At 46.4% G+C, this 23,391-nt stretch overlaps 1 protein-coding gene across 7 annotated transcripts in view; it reads right to left on the bottom strand.

The window, feature by feature from the left end:
* The window catches only part of PACSIN3 (protein kinase C and casein kinase substrate in neurons 3), a 77,837-nt gene that overhangs the window by 12,282 nt on the left and 42,164 nt on the right, over positions 1-23,391 (bottom strand). For 5 of the 7 annotated variants that reach the window (XM_040409193.1, XM_040409191.1, XM_040409192.1 and 2 more), the window contains exons 2-5: positions 11,254-11,324; positions 9,102-9,193; positions 8,735-8,891; positions 1,647-1,882 (exon numbers count right to left, since the gene is read on the bottom strand). In XM_040409193.1, coding sequence (XP_040265127.1) covers positions 1,647-1,882; positions 8,735-8,891; positions 9,102-9,146 — 438 coding nt within the window. In that variant the 5' untranslated portion in view covers positions 9,147-9,193; positions 11,254-11,324. Of the gene's footprint in view, positions 1-1,646; positions 1,883-8,734; positions 8,892-9,101; positions 9,194-11,152; positions 11,325-23,391 lie in introns of those variants that run through there. The other 2 variants (XM_040409189.1, XM_040409190.1) reach the window with 2 other exon arrangements.

The following is a 23,391-nucleotide window of genomic DNA, read 5'->3' on the forward strand; positions in this document are numbered from 1 at the left end:
TGTATGGACCGTTTTATGAAGCACCTAGAGGCCCTACTCAAGAACTACCAAAAACTAGAACATTTACCCAAATGGCTCTCATTATGTGCCGGATGTATGAACGATCCCACAGAAAACTATGGGACCAGTTCTGGCTTCAGTTCCTCTCCGCCGTTTTCTGCACCACAATGGAGAAAACTGATCCCGATTGTCGGCTATATGTTAAGTGGGCCTTAAAGGGGTGTTCTGGTGGAGTACTTTAAACGTAAAACTGGGTCAGAGTGGGGTCCAATAACCATCAATCTTTACTCACTTCACCGATCCCCGCCACTGCTTCCGTCCACGCCCCTTTCCACTTCTTGGTCCTGGGTACGACACCCTGGAAATGGCTTGGACTGTCTGCCCATCCAATCACTGGCTGAAGCGGGTCAGCCCTGTGGCCAACGATTGGAAATGGTTCAGACTGCCCGTCCAGCCAGAGCGTCGTGCCCAACACCAAGAAGTGGAGCCCACAGAAGCAGCTGAATAGCAGCGCTGACTGCTTGTCATATTACCCCCACTACCCCTTTAAATCAGTGAACATGTGCCCAAAAATAAAATAAAAAATAATGGTTGCCTGCTTATAGTCAAGCCATTCTAGGGCTCCATCTCCTGCCCTGGCCATTTCAGGTCCCTGCGGGACGGGAAGTGCCGCCAGCCTGTGACCGCTGCTGCCAGTCACGGGTATCAGTGGTCACACGCATGGAGCATGAACGGCACCTTTTTAATTGGTTTCCTTAATGGGAATACTTTTAGTGCAGATTTCTAGGAAATTGACTTTATAATTTGCACCAGTCTTAAGCTTTTCGGGTTGACAAGCATTTTTTTCCCTGCCAGAACTACAGCTGCAGTCCAAATTAATGCAACCTTGTGGACGGCCACTGTCTTTAAATAGTTAAAATTAATCAATCAGTCGCGCTACAAAAAGTCGCAGTGTAGCCCAGGCCAAATACTCATAACTTCACTCAACCCTTCTACACAAATATGTACTAATGAGGAAGCGCACCCGCCACAAAGCATTGTATTCAGCGGTGGTGTAAAAAAATCCATGACAGGAACTACAACTCTGATCCATCACACAATGGATTTACTGATTAAAACAATCTTGCTACAAAGATTTTTATTTTAAAAAAATACCGCCACTTAGGTGTACTAAGCACTGAACGAAAACCTCTTCAATGTCTTTGTACAGGATGAGCTGCAATATCACATGTAACCTGCCAATAGAGGAGGCGCTGTATTTGCAAGATATTAATGCCTGACAAAGGGTCTGTTCCGGACCCAAAACATGTTGTAATTTAACTAATAAAAGTGTACTCCGCATTTACACTGCATCCATGAGGTAGCGCAACAAATCTGAAGTCCCCATTCAGAACTAAGTGTTTCTTACCATAAGAAATTCAGTTTTAACCCAGTCATTACCGAGCCTATTTTGACAGAATTTTTCGTTTTTGCGTTGCTAGATTCAAACATTTTTCCCCATCAATCTCAACTTTCATTTTCTTCGCATCTGATACTGCATACATATGAACACAAGGCATGAGTGAAGAACACCCACAGGTCAAGCTTCTGAGGACGGAGAGTCACAGTATCTCTATAGCCGCAAGTCCCGGCTGGATGGCACTTACGTCTTTGAGCTTCTTCAACCAGGGCTTCTGAGCCTTACTGAATCCCTCCTCTGCCTCCTTCGTCTCTCGAAAGCCTCCAATCATCTGCTTGTGATATGCTTCTTTCTGCCAGTCCCGCACCTTCCCACTGTCCTCGTCCCACAGCTGATTCCGCAGCTCGGTGTGAATCTCGCTGAGGGCATCTGCTGCTGTGAGAAAAGCTTGCCAGGCCTTCTCCAGGGTACCGTACTGCGGACCTGTGACCAACAAAATAATAAAAGCGGTCAGTATCGCCACAATGAGCTTCAAGTGACTCTGCTACTCACACAGCACCGATAAGCCCGTCTGACAGCTGTCACTTTGAATTCCCCATAACCATGAATGCTCAGCCGAGCATGCATACGTTTTCAGTAGGAAGAAGTGATGTCACTTGCCGATTCAGATTTTTAAATCTCAAAATACAGCTGTATGAATGGGAACACGGATTCCTACTTTAAATTATGAGACACCGATATGTATGATGACACGATCATGTGAACATACCCTTAGAGGAGTGTGGCCTTGCTGAGCCCCACTGAAATGTGTAACATGGCTTGGGTCAGGCTCGCACATTGCCAACTGCTGAACCCTATACTCCTTGTGAAGGTGTCCATTTTGTGTGCACCTGTCCCTACGGCGTGTCAGTACTGGCATCTAGACGTGGCTAACATTTGCCCAGGCCCCGACATGACACAAGTTTGTAGATGATGCACATTTTATTCCTTTATTGAAACTGTTTCGTCTGACAAACCTCCTGGGCTTTCCAACAGCTTACAGCAATTTTATAGAGTTGCAATTACAAACCACATAAACCTGAGAAACTGGATTGTCCGCTTACTGGAGTCAATTATGGAAAGATCACACGTGGCATAAAGGAATGTTCCGATACATTTTCCCCTGGTGTAGTCGAGATCAACTTTTCATATGCTCTCATTGAGCAATCCCCTAATACATGGGATCTGCCCCTGAACCTTAGGGCCAACTTCCGGCTGTCCAGAATTACCCAAAACGAGAGCTGTCGTAAGTGAGCGCCGATCGGCTGTTATATCTTCAGTTATACTGTAATTAAATCGGACATCTTTTCCCCCGTATCATACACTTTCCATTATTAAATCGGCAACACATTCCCAGTTCAGGGGAGCGAGTGGTCCCATGACTGCAACAACACTCTGCAGACTACATGTCCCAGGCTTCTTCAGTCCCTGACTCTCCAGCTAGTTGCATTGTACCAAATCCCAAAATATAATTTTTTTAGGCCTCTTTCACACAAGCAAGTTTTCAGTCCAGATTCACGTTGTGAACAGACAGCATTCGGACTGAATTTTTTGATTTTCCTTTCAATGGGTCTGTGCACATGAGCGGCATTTATCACTAATCATCTCTGTTCAAGACAAATAAAAAAAAAAATAAAAATTGCAGCATATTCTATATTGTGCTTTTTCCATGCAGCTCTGGCCCTATAGTGAGAAACGGAAGGCATCCGGATGCAATGCGCTTTTCACTGATGTTACTAGGAGATGTTGAGAGTTATTTTTCACGAGTCAAAAACTGATTGCATCCACGTGGAGTAAACTGAAGCAATGAACGCAATTGCAGAAAAAAAACTGCGTGCAAAATCATAGGTTTTTCCCTGAACAAATCCAGACTCATTCTGTATCGCTTGTGGGAAACGAGCCTTAGGCCTCTTTCACACGAGCAATATGAATTGTATCAGGATCTCTTCATGAAAAAAAACTGATGATTTTTCACGCAAATTCGGCTTTCTCCGCTAATGCGTTCAGTGTGTGTGCGCGCATTTTTTCTGTATTGCATATGTTTAACACGCGTGAAGAAAAACTGAACAACAATCTACGTCTCCAAGCAACCATCAATGAAAAGCGCGTTGCATCCGGATGCCTTCCATTTTTCACACAAGCCCCATGGCTGCGAGGAAGACGTACAATATAAAACATGATGCGTAAAAAAAAAAAAAAAACGCCCATGTGCACAGACCCATTGAAATATTCAGTCCGAATTCTAAGTGTTCACTACACGCATCACATCCGGACGGAAAAAAAACTTGCTTATGTAAAAGAGCCCTTATACTGTGCATGCGCAGTAAACCTGGCAGCTGCAGCGGTGTAGGGAAACTGCAAGTGCAACGCGCGTTCACAACAGGTAGGACCATTATCTCTGGTGCCCATCTATCTATAAGCCAACATATAAAGAGGGCGGCATCATGGAAGGATCCCAGACAGGGATAATGTAAGTGGATTACTCAGAAATGAAGGGTTTTTTATTTACTTCCTATTGGACAAATATCTAACTTTGCATTAGCTCGCATTGTATTCATGGGCAAATCACATCCCCTTTACAAATGGAAAGCAATGTAGGCTTTCCATCGCTGCCCTAACCAGTGACATATGTAGTATACAGGCACCTGTGTACGGGCAATGGAGGGGGGGGGGGGGGGGGGGTGGGCTGTACGACAGCGGCCACAATGGCGTCTCCTAACTCACAGACAACATAGGTGCCGTCAACCCTCCCTTTCCCGGGCCTCCCCAATTACTCAAGTTATCCTCACTTCTAAAGGGAGCAATTCTAGTTCTAGTAGTAAAATAAGGCAATTACCATAAATGCCATTGCTCCATAGGCAAGTGCAGAATCAAAAGGAGACCCCCCAGCCCTACGCAACCTTTGACCTTCGATTGTGTCTGCGGTAACATTGGTTGTGACTAGAGAAGGAAACTTCCTTTACCGTCCCGGCTGTATACACATTAACAATGTTTAACCAAGAACATTGTGTTTTCCTTGTCAACCGTGTCACAGTAATTAGTGGCAATTAATATGCATTAAAGTGATATTTTTAGCCCTGTGGGTATAGGGGTTTGGTTGCAGAACTTGCATACTAGTGTGACAGGGAGTGTTGCGCTTGCGCTGTAGTCTTATAGACCTTCATTACAGTGAGCACAAGTTTCCTGGCCCCCACCTTTAGATCATTAAATAGCCATTCCAGGAGCAATTGACATTGATGCCATAGTAAACGTTACAGACAGACATAAAAACGAAATAAATTTTTTTAAAAAAAGCATAACATTTTTGTTTTATGGGAACCCGTAGAATTATCATTGCTGAAACGCCAGCCCTTGCCTTCACTGCGGTTCTTATACATAATATTAGAAGCTGCATTATGTACAATAAGAAGAATAATCACCGTGTGCATGGTACCATGGCGGTGATGCTGCTTGGCAGAAGACAGACCACCTGCACACGACGCAGAATATGCACGGTTTTTCTACATGGGTTGCCAAGCGGAAAAACTGTGGCATAGTACAGTACTAAAGAGAATTATATGTACACTTTACTGATGTTCCACTATGTCAAATATAGGTTTGTGGTTTTAGCTGTGGATTTCATCTACTGCGCACCAAAAAACGCTATTAGAAATTGTTCTTTTTGATGCGGTTTAAGTGCAGAACTGCACGGGATCTCCTGCGCGTTCACCTTCATCCACGTACAATTACATTAAGGGTAAGGCCACACTGCACGGACGTGCTGCAGAGTATTGCACTGCTGTACAAGCCGCAGAAAGAAAAATCAACCAAGTAAAACCAAATTGTTTATCGTTAGTGGCCGTGCACTTTGCGAGTTACCGCACAACCGTTAATGAAAATCCAATAAATAATTTGGTTCTAAGCAGTTAAGGCTACTTTCACAACTGCGTTAGGTGCGGCTCCGTCTGGTATCTGCACAGACGGATCCACACCTATAATGCAAACGTTGGTATCCGTTCAGTACAGATCCGTTTGCATTATTCTTTTTAAAAAAAAACAACCTAAGTCTAAGGTCTCTTTCACACAGGCGTTGCGGGAACATGCACGATTTTTCCGCGCGAGTGCAAAACATTGTAATGCGTTTTGCACGCGTGTGAGAAAAATCGGGCTTGGGATTCGTGTTCTGTAGATTGCTATTATTTTCCCTTATAACCATGTTATAAGCAGGGGTGTGGAATTCCTATCGCCCGACGCCCGGGACATGCAGTTCCGGGCGCCGGGCAGGTAGTTTGTGCAGGAGGCTTAGCCCTGCGGGCAAGTAGCAGGGCTAGGGTTGCGCCGGGTTTTCCTCTAATACACAGCCCGATGCAGCAAGTCCGGGCTGCTTACCGCAGTGTTATCAGCGCTCCTGTGCAGGCCGGAAGTCGGGCGCCGCAGGCCGGAAGTCAGCTCCCAGCGGAGGCACAAGTTAGTCAGCGGCTGTAGTAGGAGCTCCTGACATGGTGGCAGCCCGTGCCGTGATAGATAGCCCAGCAGGTAGTGTGTGTGGTGACTGCTCTGGGTCAGCTATGCTCTGCTGTCAGGCTGCCGCTCTGCTTCTTCTCCCTGGCATTGAAGTGTCAATAGGAGTGCTGCCAGGTTCCAACTTCCAGCCACTCACCCTCCATGAATACTAACGTCTCCCTCTTGCCCCCATACAGTATAACGTCACCTTGGGGCTGCCCTAGTGCCCCATACAGTATAACGTCACCAAGCGGCTGCCCCCGCACAGTATAATGTCACCATGTGGCCCCTGCCCCCATACAGTATAACGTCACCCTGTGGCCCCCGCCCCCATACAGTATAACGTCTCCCTGTGGCCCCCGCCCCCATACAGCATAACGTCTCCTTGTGGCCCCCGCCCCCATACAGCATAACGTCTCCTTGTGGCCCCCGCCCCATACAGCATGACATCTCCTTGTGGCCCTGCCCCCATACAGCATAACGTCTCCTTGTGGCCCCCGCCCCATACAGCATAACGTCTACTTGTGGCCCTGCCCCCATACAGCATAACGTCTACTTGTGGCCCCCGCCCCATACTGCATAATGTCTCCTTGTGGCCCCTGCCCCATACAGCATAACATCTCCTTGTGGCCCCCGCCCCCATACAGTATAACGTTAGTATAAGTTCAGGACAAGTAGATGGTCATGAGGGACAAGTAGATTGAGCCCCCACTTTAGTCCTTCGACTAGTTTTTTTTTTTTTATTTCCACACCCCTGTATAAGGGAAAATAATAGCATTCTGAATACAGAATGCATAGTACAATAGCGCTGGAGGGGTTAAAAAAAATAAAAAATTATTTAACTCGCCTTAATCCACTTGCTCGCGCAGCCCGGCTTCTCTTTGCTGTGTACAGGAAAAGGACCTGTGGTGAAGTCACTCCGGTCATCACGTGGTCCATCACATGATCTTTTACCATGGTGATGGATCATGTGATGGACCATGTGATGACCGGAGTGACGTCACCACAAGTCCTTTTCCTGTACACAGCAAAGAAGAAGACAGAAGAGATGCAGGCTGCGCGAGCAAGTGGATTAAGGAGAGTTAAATTTTATTTTTATTTTTTAACCCCTCCAGCGCTATTGTACTATGCATTCTGTATTCAGAATGCTATTATTTTCCCTTATAACCATGTTATAAGGGAAAATAATAAAGATCGGGTCCCCATCCCGATAGTCACCTAGCAACCGTGCGTGAAAATCGCACTGCATCCGCACTTGCTTGCGGATACTTGCGATTTTCACGCAACCCCATTCACTTCTATGGGGCCTGAGTTGCATGAAAAACGCACAAAATAGAGCTTGCTGCGATTTTCACGCAACGCACAAGTGATGCGTGAAAATCACCGCTCATGTGAACAGCCCCATAGAAATGAATGGGTCCTGATTCAGTGCGGGTGCAATGCGTTCAACTCATGTATCGCATCCGCGCGGAATACTCGCCCGTGTAAAAGAGGCCTAAGTGTAAGTCAAACGGATCCGTCCTGACTCACATTGAAAGTCAATGGGGGACGGATCCGTTTACAATTGCACCAATATTGTGTCAATGTAAACGGATCCGTCCCCATTGACTTACATTGTAAGTCAGGACGGATAGTTTGGCTCCGCATCGCCAGGCAGACACCAAAACGCTGCAAGCAGCGTTTTGGTGTCCGCCTCCAGAGCGGAATAGAGGCGGAACGGAGGCAAACTGATGCATTCTGAACGGATCCTTATCCATTCAGAATGCATTGGGGCTAAACTGATCCGTTTGGGGCCACTTGTGAGAGTCTTGAAACGGATCTCACAAGCGGACCCAGAAACGGCAGTGTGAAAGTAGCCTAATCCGATTCTGCTCCTGCGGTGGCTTGTACAGCTGCACGGTACTCAGATGCAAGGCAGCCATGTCCCAAACACAGTATGTCCGCTCCATGTGGCTGTACCCCCAAGGGTGGTCAGGCCCTAAACACACTGGATATGGCTTGAACAACCTGAGGAAGGGCCAACTCTAGCATTGCCTTCTAGTTCTGACGCATGTGCAGTGAAGCTGGGTGCATTTGCACCTGGAATACTCCCCTGATAGGCTGGCGACATCCGGGACATGCACAGTGCGACAGTGAAGCCAATTGGCAAGGAGATTGGGAATACCCAATAGTCAATATATCCATACATTTCCAGGAACAACAGAGGAATAGAAGAAAGCAAAGATACTCCAGAAACGTATTTTGGTTAGGAATTTGAAATGTCCCTACCATCATGTCGCCTCTTAATTTTCACACGTAGATTACATAATATCACAAGTCCTTACATACAAACGCATTCATTACAGATACCATTAAAGGGAGGCCATCAGAATCTCTGCCGTAACCTGGTACAGCGCGAGTGGGGGTCTAATTAGGAGGAAAAATAAGTTTTACCCAATATGCAAATTCGGTCACAAGTGTCCAGTGGGTGATCCCAATTGTGGCAAGTGCCTTTCTCCAAAATCCCTGACCTGCTCTTCCTCCATCTGTGTCTTGATTGGCGACCCCTTTGCAACCTGAGGTCACCCTCTCCAGTGCTGAAATCTCACGCATGCGCTGTCCGATCACGGGATGGCACGTGCGCAGTACTCTCCAGCCTGTGGGCATTGGCTTCACCGACGTACTGCACAAGCATGCAGCGCAACTGACAAGTAGCATTTAAATCGTCCCATTCAAAAGGTCCCGGCGACCATATTCCCACCGATCAAGTTTTACAGTCCATCCTATGGACTGTAAGTGGTGAGGAAAGTGCTCTTTAGGTTTTGGATCTCTTACCCTTCTCCAGATTGCTCTTCCACTTGCGACTCCAGTCTGTGAGCTGCTGGGCATAGCTCTTCTCAATCTTGGCCCGCTCTCTGAAACAGGTGACCAAGTCGTTACACAGCCGGTTTCCGTCCTCGATCCGTTTTACGGTGCGACGGTAGTTGCCGGCCTAGGATGAGGAGTGAAATGTAAAATCATCTATGTATTCTAGAGCAGGCATGCATAACCTATAGTTTCATCTATATAGTTAATATGCATTTATGCAGGGAAACTCTGGACTGCCTGTAGGTTCACACCGGCCATGCTTTTCACTATATGGTCAAACTTTGCAGAACTTTTGGCACAGTGTATCTTCTTCGGTCGTCCACGTGGCACTCACCTCATAGAAGCTGCCCCCGGCAGGGCCCCCTCCATCGTCGGTCATGACCGCGGATTTCTTACAGCACAGAATTTTTGCAGATTAGAGGGACACTGCAAAAGAAATGAGAATCAATTTAAATGCTGATCCATCTGACTATGCTTTAAAGGGGTTGCGTCTATATACTTAAAAAATAAATCATAATCCTTTAATATATTAGGGAACTCTGGGTTATTAGAGGGGTCCTCCGTTTTGGATCCTTGGCAGAGTGAAGAGCAGTTACAGAGAACGTCCCCAGTCCTGCATTACACACAACACATTGATTTGGATGGACATTGTGTAATGCTTCATTTCGCCTGTGGTGGTGCTGCAGGAAAACCGAACGCTTACTACCAGGTTTAAAGGGGTTGTCCGAGTTTTTAATATTGATGGCCTATCCTCAGGGTTTGAAAAAGCCTGATAAGGGAGGGATACTCCGCTCGTGGTTATATTAGTGGGCATAGGGCTTTGGGCGAAGTCTCAAGACCCTTGTTCAGGTGGACAACAAAACGGAGAGGTGACCATGCATGTCTATCCACTTCTATGGCAGTTACACGGCTGTGTGCACGACTCCCATTACAGCGAATGGAGAGGGCCATGGACATGCACAACCACGTCTCCGATTCCGTGGCGGGATGGTCGGGGGACTCTGACCCCTGCACCTGTCACACATCTCGTAAATATCTATAAAAAAGTTTTCATCCTAACGATTCGGAGATGTATAGGGACACCATCTCTTCTCGCTGGTGTTTAAGACTGGAAATGACTCTTCGACCCCCCCCCCCCATGGCAGCTCGTGCGTTACGTAGGGTATCACATTAGTCACACTTCACTCTATAATCTTTGGCCCAAGTGTGAGATTTGTTTAAGGATGGCTCCCGCTGGTATGATCGCACCCTGCCGATGAGAGAACCCCGGCGGTCGGGATCACAGAGACCGTTCCCATCTCTTCTGTTTACCAATTCGTCAGCCCCCCCCCCCTATCCCAACAAGCATCTTTATTAAAAGAGCAGACAATCCAAGAACGGAAACTGTTCTCACTCCCAAAATAAACATTGAACGCAGGCCTAAAATATCAGCACCTGCTGCCAGCAGCCAGAGGCGCCCCCTCCTTCCCTCCCCATACAGGGGTCTACTTGCCTCATTGGGACATGGAGGAAGGCTAGCACGCAGGACAAAATCCAAAAAGGTCAGATTTTCCCCGTCAACCAAGCATTAGGAAACAGACGGCATCACGACGGGTGGTGGCCGACATAATAATGCCCCTATAACCAATACAGAACTTAAAGAAGTCACTCATCCACCCAATATGAGGAAATATGCCAAAAATAACCATTACAGTAAGTTTATAAAATTTATGTCGATTATAATATTGAAATGTAAAAGTCTCAATATTTTAATACAAGCAAGAATAAATCTTTAATATTTAAAGTGAACCCCCCCCCCTCCCCCCGATCAGGGGCAATTGGCAATAAGAGTCATTTACTTCTATTCAGCCATTCCTTGCTAGGTCGGTGACCATCAATATGGCCGCCATCACGGTTGTCACCCAACTTTGCAAAAGTCTCAATCAGCAATTCTGCAATGACAACCAGTACGGCTTCCATTACAGCGCCCATAAGGGACGTCCCCCCGAGTTTCACAGCTTTCAGTACATCTAAGGAAGAAGTAAAAGTGGAGGACGACTCAAGGACTTCCATCGGCAGGTGATTTTAAAAAAGGGGAATTGCTCCTCACGACAACGCATTGAAGCGTATTATATATTATAATAGGTGAAATAAAATATAAAACGGGATCCCCAACCATATCGGACCTTGCAGTTACAGATCAGACATCATTTCTCGGGTCTGTTCCTTTAAGCTGGCATAATAATTAAAATCTAGGCAAGAAACCTAATGATCTCAAGATTCCCACCGCAGGGTCTGTAATTCCTGTGCATCCAAAAAGTCTCTCCTTATGGGACTTCAGAGGACAGATGCACGTCCACACAAGGTATAGGAGCCCCCGAGTATAGAGGCAAGGTGCGGTCTTACCAGAGAAGCAGGATCGGATATCAAAAAGGCACAGAGCGGGACCCCGGTGCAAAGCGTCCAGGACACCCCAGCTTCCCGCATGCAGTATTCATGTCACATACCTTCCAGCCAGAAGAAGCTCCAGGAAAGGGAGGGGAGAGAGGACCTGCTCAGACCTGCGCTCTTCCGAAATCTGCAGAGAGAAGATGAGCAGTCAGAGGCAGCTGCACACCCAGCACGCAGACTCCTATTCACATGACATTCTACTAAATATGGAGACCCCAATATAGCACTCTCCAATTTGACGCCCATGCCACCCAGTGATGTTACATATCCGCCATCTCCTCCTCCTGACACCAGCTTAATGACTCATGAAAAAAGGGAGTGGGCCGGGGCACAGGACCTAGAGGGCGACCGGCAATTGGGATATTAAATTGCATCGACCCTTCCCAAAACGTCACACCTTGTGAAGAGACATCTGAGGAGTCGCCTATAATGGGGAGACTTATTCATGAAAAGCTTTGGGCTTTAAAGGCTGGAAAAAGCAGCAAATTAACCGAGTACAGGACTGAAGGGTGCTGACATCCGAGCTACTAAGGGTGTAATGTCCAAAATGTCCTCCTGTGTAATCCGGACCATCTTCTTATACATCAGGGATCTCAAGGGGCTCTTAAAGGGCAACTGCACACACAAAAAAAAAAATTGTACTGGTGACAACTGCTTTTCTCACCCACAAATATGCAAAATGTTGTCGAGTCCTGTCCCCCATTCTGCATCGAGGGGCAGTAATGAGCACAAGCTCCAACTACAGTCCTTCATTGTGAGATAAGGGATTCCTATAATCGATGGCCTATCCTCAGGATAGGTAATCAATAACTGATCAGTGGGGGTCCGACACCCAAGACCACTGCCGATCAGCTGTGTGAAGAGGCCTCGGAGCTCTGGCCTCCACACAGCTCACCAAGCACAGCGCCGTCCACTGTATAGTGGCTGTGCTTGGTATTGCAGCACTTGAATGGGACTGGGCTGCGCCTAGGGCCATGTGACCGATGAACGAGACATCATTGGCCTAGGAAGAGGGCGCGCCGCTCACCCAAGTGCCATGGCCTCTTCCTGATCAGCAGGAGTGCCGGACCCCCATTGATCCGCCATCAATCTATAAATCCCTTAAAAACGGTTATCTTGACTGGTAGGCCCATTTTGGAACGTGGGCTCCGTGATATCTAGCTAGTGGGACTACCCCAAATGCAGCCTAACACGCCGCTCCTGACAAGTCTGTTTCAGTAAGTACTTGTATCCTCCTTGTAGGCCCCTTGCAAACGAGAGTTTTCTGCGCGGGTGCGATGCGTGATGCCAACGCACTGCGCCCCCATGGAATCCGGACCCATTCATTTCAATGGGGCTGTGTACATGATGTGCGTTGCGTGAAAATCGCAGCGCATCCACAAGCAAGTGCTGATGCGATGCGTTTTTCACGCATGGTTGCTAAGAGATGTTGTTTCTATACATTCAGTTTTTTATCACGTGCGTGCCAAACGCATTAAATCGCATTGCACCTGCGCGATAAAAACTGAACGTGATCGCAGGCAAAACTGAATGACTCTGCATGCGAAATCGCCCAGTTATCACTGAACGCATCCGGACACGCCCGTCTGCAAGGGGCCTTATGGAGGGCTTTTTCTTATTACTCTTGTGTTGTGCCGTTCCTCTGTTAATCCTCCTAGAAATGTATGAATACCTTGACAAAAGATTGTTACCATTTTCTTGGCGAAGCAGCATCTGCTACCCAATCCAACAGTGGCTGCTCTGACTAGACCGCGTCCGCGCGTAGGGACACGCACCTAATCTCATCTGTCCATTTATTCATACATTTCTAGGAGGAATATCATGGGAACGGCACAATGAAAAGTGATAAGAAAAGGTGCTACACAATGGTTACACCATTGGGGGATTGGTAGTTTACAAAAACATACGTCATGAGAAATTACAGGTGCGAAATGTAAGGGCGTCCCACTGAAGCCAACCCCCCCCCCCCAAATATTGCCTCAATAGGGACTACGAGGGACTGTCCATAGTGGTGTCCCTGTAATGACGCAATGCAAACTGGAATGACGAAGACGACAGAAGAGAAGAGTGAAGGTGGCTTTTCGAGCAGTTGTCGGATCCTGTGTTTCGCTGGTGACCTTTTCGAGTGCCCCGATGGATTGTCCTGTCGACACTTGCACCCACGCACTTCAGCTGCCAGCATGCTATAGTCCTTACTGCTCTAAACCAATGCGGACCCCGATCCACAGCAGTAGAACAATCCTTGGCAATTTTTTCCAAATTTGAGGTCACAACAGATATTTAACATTAGTATTTTTATTATGTCCATAGATCATAATACGGGGTATCCATAAGCATAATATTGGGGGGCCAACATGCTGGATTTGGAGTAGGGGGTGTATTTACATCCATTGGCAAAGGGTTTCTCCATATGGTGGTAGAAAATTCTAAAAACACGGCCATACGTCTAGGTACCCAAGCTTCCTCCCCCCAATGAGAAGTCCTGCATGCTTGGCCGAGCAGAGTCTGGACGCGCAGTTCTTTACTACAGATATTATGTATGGGCACCTTCAGCATCATTTAAAGGGGTATTCCGATTTTGCAATTTTCACTAATAAAGTGATTATCTGTAATGTCTCGTTTTTCTGCGATCCATCGTGGTCATTCCCCCCCCCCCCCCCCCCCCGTGTTAGTTCCCTATCCAGAGGACATGAAGTCTAGATTTGAGGTTTGCCAAGGTTTGTAGGGGTCCAATGACACGGACCAATTATCTGACGATTGAGACCAAAGTAGATGCTCCCGATCACGGTCAGATCATCTGCACGCTTTAGACGGAGGGGGGCAATCACGTCAGTTCTCTGTGCGGCTTCAAAGCGCCGCTACGCGATCTTCAGCGCTACCTCCCTTTGCAAAGAGTGGGAGGTAGAAGAGACACGGCTGTCGCAGCTCTCCGCGCCAAAATTTCACGGTAAAACCAGCCATGTACACACTCCCTTAGGCCTCAGTCACACGGCCATGAAGATATCCGTGATGGATCCTTGTTATGTCCGTTTTTTGCTGTCCGTGTGTCATCCATGTTTCACTGACACGGCACAGCTGAAAAATAATTTTCAAAGCATCTCTTCCTAATGATCCATGAAGCAGGGATGGCATCCGTGGTTTTCACGGACCCATAGACTATATTGGCCGCGACGGATCCATGAACACGGAAAAAATAGGGCATGCATCCGTGCTAAAAAAAAAAAAAAAAAAAAAAAAAAAAAAAAACACGGACCCATGGACTGTGCTAAAAAACTGATGTGTGAATACGCACACTAAAATGAATGGGTACGTGTGCGGTCGGAGGAGAACCGCTGTCGATCCCTCTACTCCTAATAAGAAATCTGCAAAACGCATCAGTGTCCTGCTCTCCCAGCCTCTACCTAGTGCTATCAGCAGTTCTGCATGGTCAACACTGCTGACAGACTCTTTAACATACCCCTTTGCAATGGCATAAGGACTCATGCACGGGCACCGACCGTAGGGCCGCCGCATGCAGACCCATTCACTTGAATGGGGTCCACGATCCGCACCACAAAAAAGTAGTGCATGCACTACTTTTTTGCGGTGCAGGGGCACGGACAGATCCCCCACAGAAGTACTCCATGGTGCTTCCGTTCCGCACTGACCTTCCAGATTGCAGACCCATTCACGTGAACGGTGTGCTGTTTGCGGGCCACAATACCGGCACGGCCCTGTGCATGAGCTCTAAGGGCCAGTTCAGTTTTTTGGCTCCGATTTTTGGAGCATTTCTGCCTCAAAATGAGCTCCAAAAAACGCCTCAAAACAGCCTCCCATTCCTTTCAATAGGAAGCAGCACTGCCCCCCCCCCCGGTGGAAAAAAGCAGCACGCTCCATCTTGGGGCAATCTCCCATTGAAATGAATTGTGTGCCTTTTTCGCGCTTTTTTTGGCACAGATCTGCTTTAAAATCCTCAAAACTGTTTTTCGCACTGAAAAAAATAAAATTATAATAATATTCCACACAGATTATTTTAAGCGCATTTTTCAAAATCAGTTGTGTGAACGGACCTCAAGATGGCGGTCTCAGCAAAAAAACAAAAGAAAACCAAAACAGGCAGCCCTATCAAATGGCACCAATATAATAAAAATGAAATGTAAAATTGTAAAACTTACTTAACCCTACTGTCACTTTCCTCAACTAGTCACTGTACTTCGTGACACGTGGACCCCCCCCCCCAGAAATCCACAGGACAATCAGAAGTTGGAGCGAATCCACTGGGTGCCGCTCCCGCAAATGACATCGGGAATGGCCAACAGCTGGGAATGAGGAAGCCACTGACTCGCCTGATCCCGGCTCCGTCATCCTCAGCTGTGAGTCATTCACAAATGCAGATAATGCCGGCTCCTGGGCCTCGTATCCACAAGATCACCGGACACGCCAATTGCCACAAAGAGCAAAAATTAATACGAGCCATACAGCAAAATTAAAAATAGGGGCATCCGCTCATTAAGCCTGAAACCCCAGGGAGACCACAAGAACAATGGGTAGGTCTTATTAGGCCTCATGCCCACGACCGCTTTGGTCCGTATCCGAGCCGCAGTTTTTGCAGCTTGGATGCAGACCCATTCACTTCGATGGGGCCGCAAAAGATGCGGACAGCACTCAGTGTGCTGTCCGCATCCGTTGCTCCGTTCCGTGGTCCGCGAAAAAAATATATAACCTGTGCTATTCATGTCCGTTTTACGGACAAGAATAGGCAGTTATATCAATGGCCGTGTTTTGCGGACCGCAAAACACACAACGGTCGTGTGCATGAGGCCTTACGGACACGCAACTTGCTAAATAACCCAGGGATGTAGACAATTGTGAGCTGCGAAGATCCACCATTATCACCGAAAGGCAAGAGATGGTCCTAACTGATCTCACAAACGGAAACCAAAACGCCAGTGTGAAAGTAGCCTGAGCTTGTTCGTGCCCAGAGTTTGATAATTGGGCTGGCACCGATAAGTAGACGCGCAACACTTTCTTAAGCAACGCCAATTAAAGGTTTCTTCTTTGCCCATCAGCGGCTACGTCTCTGGCACGAATATGAATGAGTGCCCTCTTTCATGTAGTTTCATGGATGTGCAAGGGATACTGGATGTACCCAGGCTGCTGCCCCACCCTGTGCAATAACGCTGGGAACGTCCGCCGTCTTACCTCCCGCTAACCTCCACAGTTCATCGGCGGGAGGAGGTTTTTGGTAATACGCCAATCACACAAACAGGAAGTAATAATTATACAAAGACGGAGACAGGCAGAAGATTACAAAGGTTTTATTTACTCTAAAATCCCAAAGGCACCATTAAGGACAAAGGCAAAAAATGGTCAAAGTTGAAAACGAAGCAAAATGATAAACATAGGAAACGCATCTAGAGAACTCAAGGGCCTACTTATCGCAAACACCGCGTACCGTTTAGAGCAGACGAACATGGTCCTCGATGGGGGAGATGGAGAGAGATAGGCCTCATACACACAAACGTATATTCTTTCCGTGTCCGTTCAGTTTTTTTTGCCAACCTTATACGGAACCATTCATTTTAATGCGTCCGCAAAAAAAAAAAAAACACGGAAGTTACTCAGTGTGCATTCCGTTTCCGTATTTCCGTTCAGCAAAAAAATAGAACATGTCCTATTATGGTCACCATTACGGACAAGGATAGGACTGTTCTATTAGGGGCCAACTGTTCCGTTCTGCAAAATACAGAATGCACACGGACGTCATCTGTATTTTTTGCGGATCCGTTTTTTGCAGACCCCAAAATACATACGGTCGTGTGCATCAGGCCATAGAGAGATCTCTCGATGGAAAAGAGGGAAAAAGTCCTTTATGGTAGAAAGGGAAGAGTCCGTGATGAGAAAAAGGAAAAAAAAAAAATTGTCGGAAGGAAGGAAAAGAACAAAGCAATCTCAGTTTATGGCCTCTTGCACGCGAATGTTTTTTTTTTCCTTTTACATTCCGTTTTTTGCGTTCCGTATATGGAACCATTCATTTCAATGGATCCGCAAAAAAAAAACTGAAGGTACTTCGTATGCCTTCCTTTTCCATATTTCCGTTCAAAGATAGAACATGTCATGTTAGGCTACTTTCACACTTGCGCAGAGGATTCCGTGGCCGGAACTGCCTGCCGGATCCGGCAAAACGTGTGCCAACTGAATGCATTTTAAGACTGATCAGGATCCTGATCATCTTACACATGCATTGCAAGAACAGATCCATCTGTCCGTTTGTTATACGGACAAACGGATCAGTTACGATTTTTTTTCACATTTTTACCAGATCCGGCACCAATACATTCCTATGGAAAAAAATGCCGGATCCTGCATTCAGGCAAGTGTTCAGTTTTTTTGGCCGGAGAGAAAACCGTAGCATGCTGCGGTTTTATCTTTTGCCTGATCAGTCGAAAAGACTGAACTGAAGACATTCTGATGCAAACTGAACGGATTGCTCTCCATTCAGAATGCATTGGGATAAAACTGATCAAGTGCCGGAAAAGAAAATCACAAGTGTGAAAGTACCCTTATTAGCCGCATAACGGACAAGGATAGGACTGTTCTATCAGGGGCCAGCTGTTCCGTTCCGCAAAAAACGGAATGCACACGGACGTCATCCGTATTTTTTGCGGATACGGTTTTTGCGGACCGCAAAATACTGAAAAAGCCATACGGTCGTGTGCAAGAGGCCTATGACTTACGGCTGCGCACACAGGGATGTGTAGGGGAGGAGCGGTTCTCTAATGAAATCACCACCCCTCAATCCCCCTGGTCTGACAGTGTTAAGTGAGACTCTCTGCGGTTTTAAAAGTCCAGACAAACAGGAAGTTCATGACAGGAGCCAGAACACATGGAGACTTCAAGTTCGATCCATCTACTGTTTTGTAAAAAAATTTAATGATACATACAACCCTCACATATAGGTTGTGCCCTTTAAAGGGAACCTGTCACCGGGATTTTGTGTATAGAGCTGAGGACATGGGTTGCTAGATGGTCGCTAGCACATCCGCAATACCCAGTCCCCATAGCTCTGTGTGCTTTTATTGCGTAAAAAACCCTGATTTGATACATATGCAAATTAACCTGAGATGAGTCCTGTAGGTGAGATGAGTCAGGGACAGGACTCATCTCAGGTTAATTTGCATATGTATCAAATCAGGTTTTTTTACACAATAAAAGCACACAGAGCTATGGGGACGGGTATTGCGGATGTGCTAGCGGCCATCTAGCAACCCATGTCTTCAGCTCTATACACAAAATCCCGGTGACAGGTTCCCTTTAAAGAAGGAGCATTAACACAGAACATAAGGAGGAGATGCAGAACGTCTGTGTTTGGCCTCACTTTGTCACACATCACCCCCGTTCTAGCAGTGCAGCCTGGAGTATTCCTTAAAAGGGGTTTTTCTCAAGGTTCCCACGTCGCCAATGCTTTGTTTACTTGGCTGTAGTGATGACATATCGAAAACCGCCGAGTCATGTGATTAGCTGCAGCCGTCATATGTTGATGTCATCACTGCAGCCATGGAAAGAAAGCACTGGAGCGGCGGCAGCACTAAACGATCATGGGGTTTGATCCCATAACCCCCACTGAGCAAATTTTGAAAACAGTGTGTGTAATTGTAATATGTAATATATATATATATATATATATATATATATATATATATATATATATATATAATATTATTATATTATATATACACATACATACACACACAGGATACTGCACTTTTATTGCAGCTGTGACAGTTCCATCAGTGGCCAGTAGGTGGTGAAACTCTTCTTCCAGTTCTCATTCATTAGACGTAATACACATTACATACAAACTCCCCACCATCACACAGAGAACTAGGAAGCCGGACTTAGTTCAGATGGTTATGGTGGAATCCGCTGCATCCAGGTGGAATATCCTTCAATTCAGTCATCCCCATAAGTCTACATGCACACAACCATATGTGTTTTGCGGTCCGCAAAAAACAAAAAAAACAAACAGCCATCTGTTTTTTTTTTTTTTGCAGATCCATTGTAACAATGCCTAAAACAGACAAGAATAGGACATGTTCTATTTTTTTGCCGGGCTACAGAACAGACATACGGATGCGGACAGCACATGGTGTGCTGTCCGCATTTTTTGCGGACCCATTGAAATTAATGGGTCCGCATCTTATCAGAAAAAAAAAAAAAAAAAAAAAATCGAATGACACGGAAACAAAATACGTTTGTGTGCATGAGGCCTAAAACACACAATTATTTGCTTATTAGAATTATCAAAGCCGGCAATACTTAAAATCTCATATTGTACAGTATGTATATATTCTAATTACTGACTGAAGCGCCCCCTAGTGGTCAATTTGTCAGATGTTCTAGTTGCAGTAAATGCCATTTTTATTAAATTAGAATTTTCATTCATGGCCTAAACTTCAAATAAGCCATTAAATTACAATCAGTGGTGAGGCCACGATCGATTAAAGTGGTATTCCCATCTCAGAAATGTATGGCATATTATCAGGATATGCCATGAATATCAGACAGATGCAGTCCTACCTATGGGACTTGCATCTGCCTCGATCGGGACAGGTATCAGACATGAGTCCCGTGGATATGCCATCCATGTCCGATATGGGAAAACCTCTGTAAGGCCCCTTTCACACGGGCGTTGCGGGAAAATGTGCAGGTGCGTTGCGGGAACACGCGCGATTTTTCCGCGCGAGTGCAAAACATTGTAATGCATTTTGCACTCGCGTGAGAAAAATCACGCGCGTTTGGTACCCAAACCCGAACTTCTTCAAAGAAGTTCGGCCTTCGGATCAGTGTTCTGTAGATTGTATTTTCCCTTATAACATGGTTATAAGGGAAAATAATAGCATTCTGAATACAGAATGTAAAGTAAAATAGCGCTGGAGGGGTTAAAAAAAATATATAATTTAACTCACCTTAGTCCACTTCATCGCGCAGCCGGCTTTTCTTCTGTCTCCTTTGCTGAACAGGACCTGTGGTGAGCATTCATTGCAGGAACAGGACCTGTGGTGACGTCACTCCGGTCATCACATGATCCATCACCATGGTAAAAGATCATGTGATGACTGGGGTGACGTCACCACAGGTCCTGTTCCTGCAATGAATGCTCAGCACAGGTCCTGTTCAGCAAAGGAGACAGATGAGAAGCCAGACTGCGCGATCAAGTGGACTAAGGAGAGTTAAATTATTATTTATTTATTTGTTTGTTAACCCCTTCAGCGCTATTTTACTATGCATTCTGTATTCAGAACGCTATTATTTTCCCTTATAACCATGTTATAAGGGAAAATAATAATGATCGGGTCTCCATCCCGATAGTTTCCTAGCAACCGTGCGTGAAAATCGCACTGCATCCGCACTTGCTTGCGGATGCTTGCGATTTTCACGCAACCCCCATTCATTTCTATGGGGCCTGCGTTACGTGAAAAACGCACAAAGAGGAGCATGCTGTGATTTTCACACAATGCATAAGTGATGCGTAAAAAAAAAAAAACGCTCATGTGAACAGCCCCATAGAAATGAATGGGTCGGGATTCAGTGCGGGTGCAATGCGTTCAACTCATGCATTGCATCCGCGCGGAATACTCGCCTGTGTGAAAGGGGCCTAAGAGAACAGAAGATCAGTGGCGCAGTGTAATGCTTCAGTTCCCCTGTGGAGGCGCTGCAGGGAAATTAAACAAACAATTACTATCAGGTTTCTCCACAGATCACTGCGGATCGCTGGGAATCCCAGCAGATGAAGATCCCAGGAGCGCAGCAATCTGTTATGTTACTATCGGGTATTGATTATACCTTCTATCAAAAAGGGACTCAAAACCAAACAACTCCTTTAAGTTTTTCCATTTCAAGTACAGGTCATTAAACCCCAAATACTGCAGCCACAGACCTCTTCAAAAGGGGCTGCCACCAGGGAAATCCACTCACCAGGTTCTTTTTCTTGGATACATGCTTATAAACAACAGCCAAATCTCAATGATCAGAGCTGCAGTGTAAAGCATGTGGGAGAAGCAGCAGCAGCTTGAGAGGAGACAAGATGCAGATTTCACCTCCATAGTGTAAAGCGCAGTGAATGGAGCAAAATGCAAGCTGCAACGAATGTACAGTAGGTGGACCAAAAGCGTAGGGCAGCAGGACAAAGGGTTTGCTTGTGGTCTGTAACTTGAAGACACACAGGTCGGCACAGAAGCGGAATACACAAAACCGTAAGGCCCCCTTTCAGACGGGCGTGACGGATTGGCTCCGGATGCGTTCAGTGAAACTCGCACCATTTCGCAGTTTTGTCTGCAATTGCGTTTACAAACAACATCTCCTAGCAACCATCAGTGAAAAACGCGTTGCATCCGGACTCGCTTGCAGATGCAATGCGTTTTTCACTGAAGCCCCATTCACTTCTATGGGGCCAGGGCTGCGTGAAAAATGCAGAATATAGAACATGCTGAGTTTTTCACGCAACGCAGAACTGATGTGTGAAAAAAAAAAAAAAACGCTCATGTGCACAGACCTATTGAAATGAATGGGTCAGGATTCAGTGCGGGTGCAATGCGTTCACGTCACGCATTGCACCCGTGCGGAAAACTCGCTCGTGTGAACGGGGCCTAAGCCATTCTGATTATTTCAAAAGCTGCTTAATTTACTAATTTAAATGCATTGGAACAATAAAAAATGTGCATTGTGGACTTTACCCGCAAAGGGGTTTTCCGAGATTTTAATACTGATGCCCTATTCTCAGGATAGCCCATCAGTAGCTGTTGGGTGGGGCCCCTGCTGATCAGCTGTTGGAGAAGGCACTGGTGCTCACGCGAGTGCCGCGGCCTTCTCTCTGCTTTTCCTAGGCCGAGTGACGACACGTTCATCAGTCACGTGGCCCAGGAGCTGCTCAGCCCCATAGAAGTGAATGGAGTTCAGCGCAATACCAAGGACAGACGCTACACACGGCGCTGTGCAGCACTCTAAAACTGCTGATCGGCAGGTGTCGCACCCCCACCAATCAGATACTGTTAAAATAAAAGTTATAAATATCTCGGAAAACCCTTTTAAATATTTTCACAGAACTGACAGGAGAGCACGCCACTCATGCACGGTGCGCTCTCCTTCACTTTCAGGGGTCTGTTCTGGAGATAGGTGCGGGTCCCACATTTATCTGACATTGGTGGCATATCCTAGCACAGGGATCAGCAACCTTCTGCACTCCAACTGCTGTGAAACTAAAACTCCCAGTATGCACACATACTCCCATAGTGAGTTCCAAGTGAAAGGAGGATACTGGGAGTTGTAGTTTCAGAACAACTGGAGTGGCGGAGGTTGCTGATCACTGTCCTAGCGATATGGGACCAATGTCTGAGATGATCAAACCCCTTTTCTAGAAGTAAAATATTAAATGTCCTATTTTGAGGATAGATCTCCCGGCACCCCCGCCAATCAGCTGTTTGAAGAGGCCACGGCATCCTCTTCCTAGGTCAGTGACGTCACGTTCATTGGTCACGTGGCCCATTTGCAGCTCAGTCCCATTCAAGGGAATGTGTCTGGGCTGCAATACCAAGCACAGCCACTATACAATGGATGGCGCTGTGCGTGGTAAGCTGCAAGGAGGCTGCAGCGCTTGCCGGAACGACGCAACAGCTGATTGGACACGCCAGACCCCCACCGATCAGAGGAAAGGCCATCAATATTGTACTCCCGGAAAACCCCTTTAAAGCTAAGGTCCACATTTGCAACCCCTTTAAAGGGAACCTGTCATGTGGATATTTGATTATAATCGAACTAATTATATACAATCATTAACTACTAAAAAGTGCCTTAGATGTATTCACTTACTGGTGTGACAGATGGTTACCTCATAATATACACACAAAGATGCCACATGCTAATGAGCTGAATTGAGTCCGGCGTATATTTAATTCAGAGCTATAGCCACTCCCCTGCCCACCTGCTGCTGATTCATATGGAAAATAACTGTCAATCAGCAGCTGGTGGGCAGAGAGAGTCAGGAGCTCATGAATATTCAGGACTCATCATTATCAGCTGGAGCTTTTCAATACAAGATGTTGGTAGATTGACTGGGTCAATTAAAGAAAGTGACCCAGCATTGTGCTAAGAGAATCAGTCACTTATTTATGTTGCCCTTAGTTAGGACACCATAAAACTGGTGACAGGTTCCCTTT

The sequence above is a fragment of the Bufo bufo genome, chromosome 10, assembly GCF_905171765.1.
Source record: "Bufo bufo chromosome 10, aBufBuf1.1, whole genome shotgun sequence".
Lineage (NCBI taxonomy): Eukaryota > Metazoa > Chordata > Amphibia > Anura > Bufonidae > Bufo > Bufo bufo.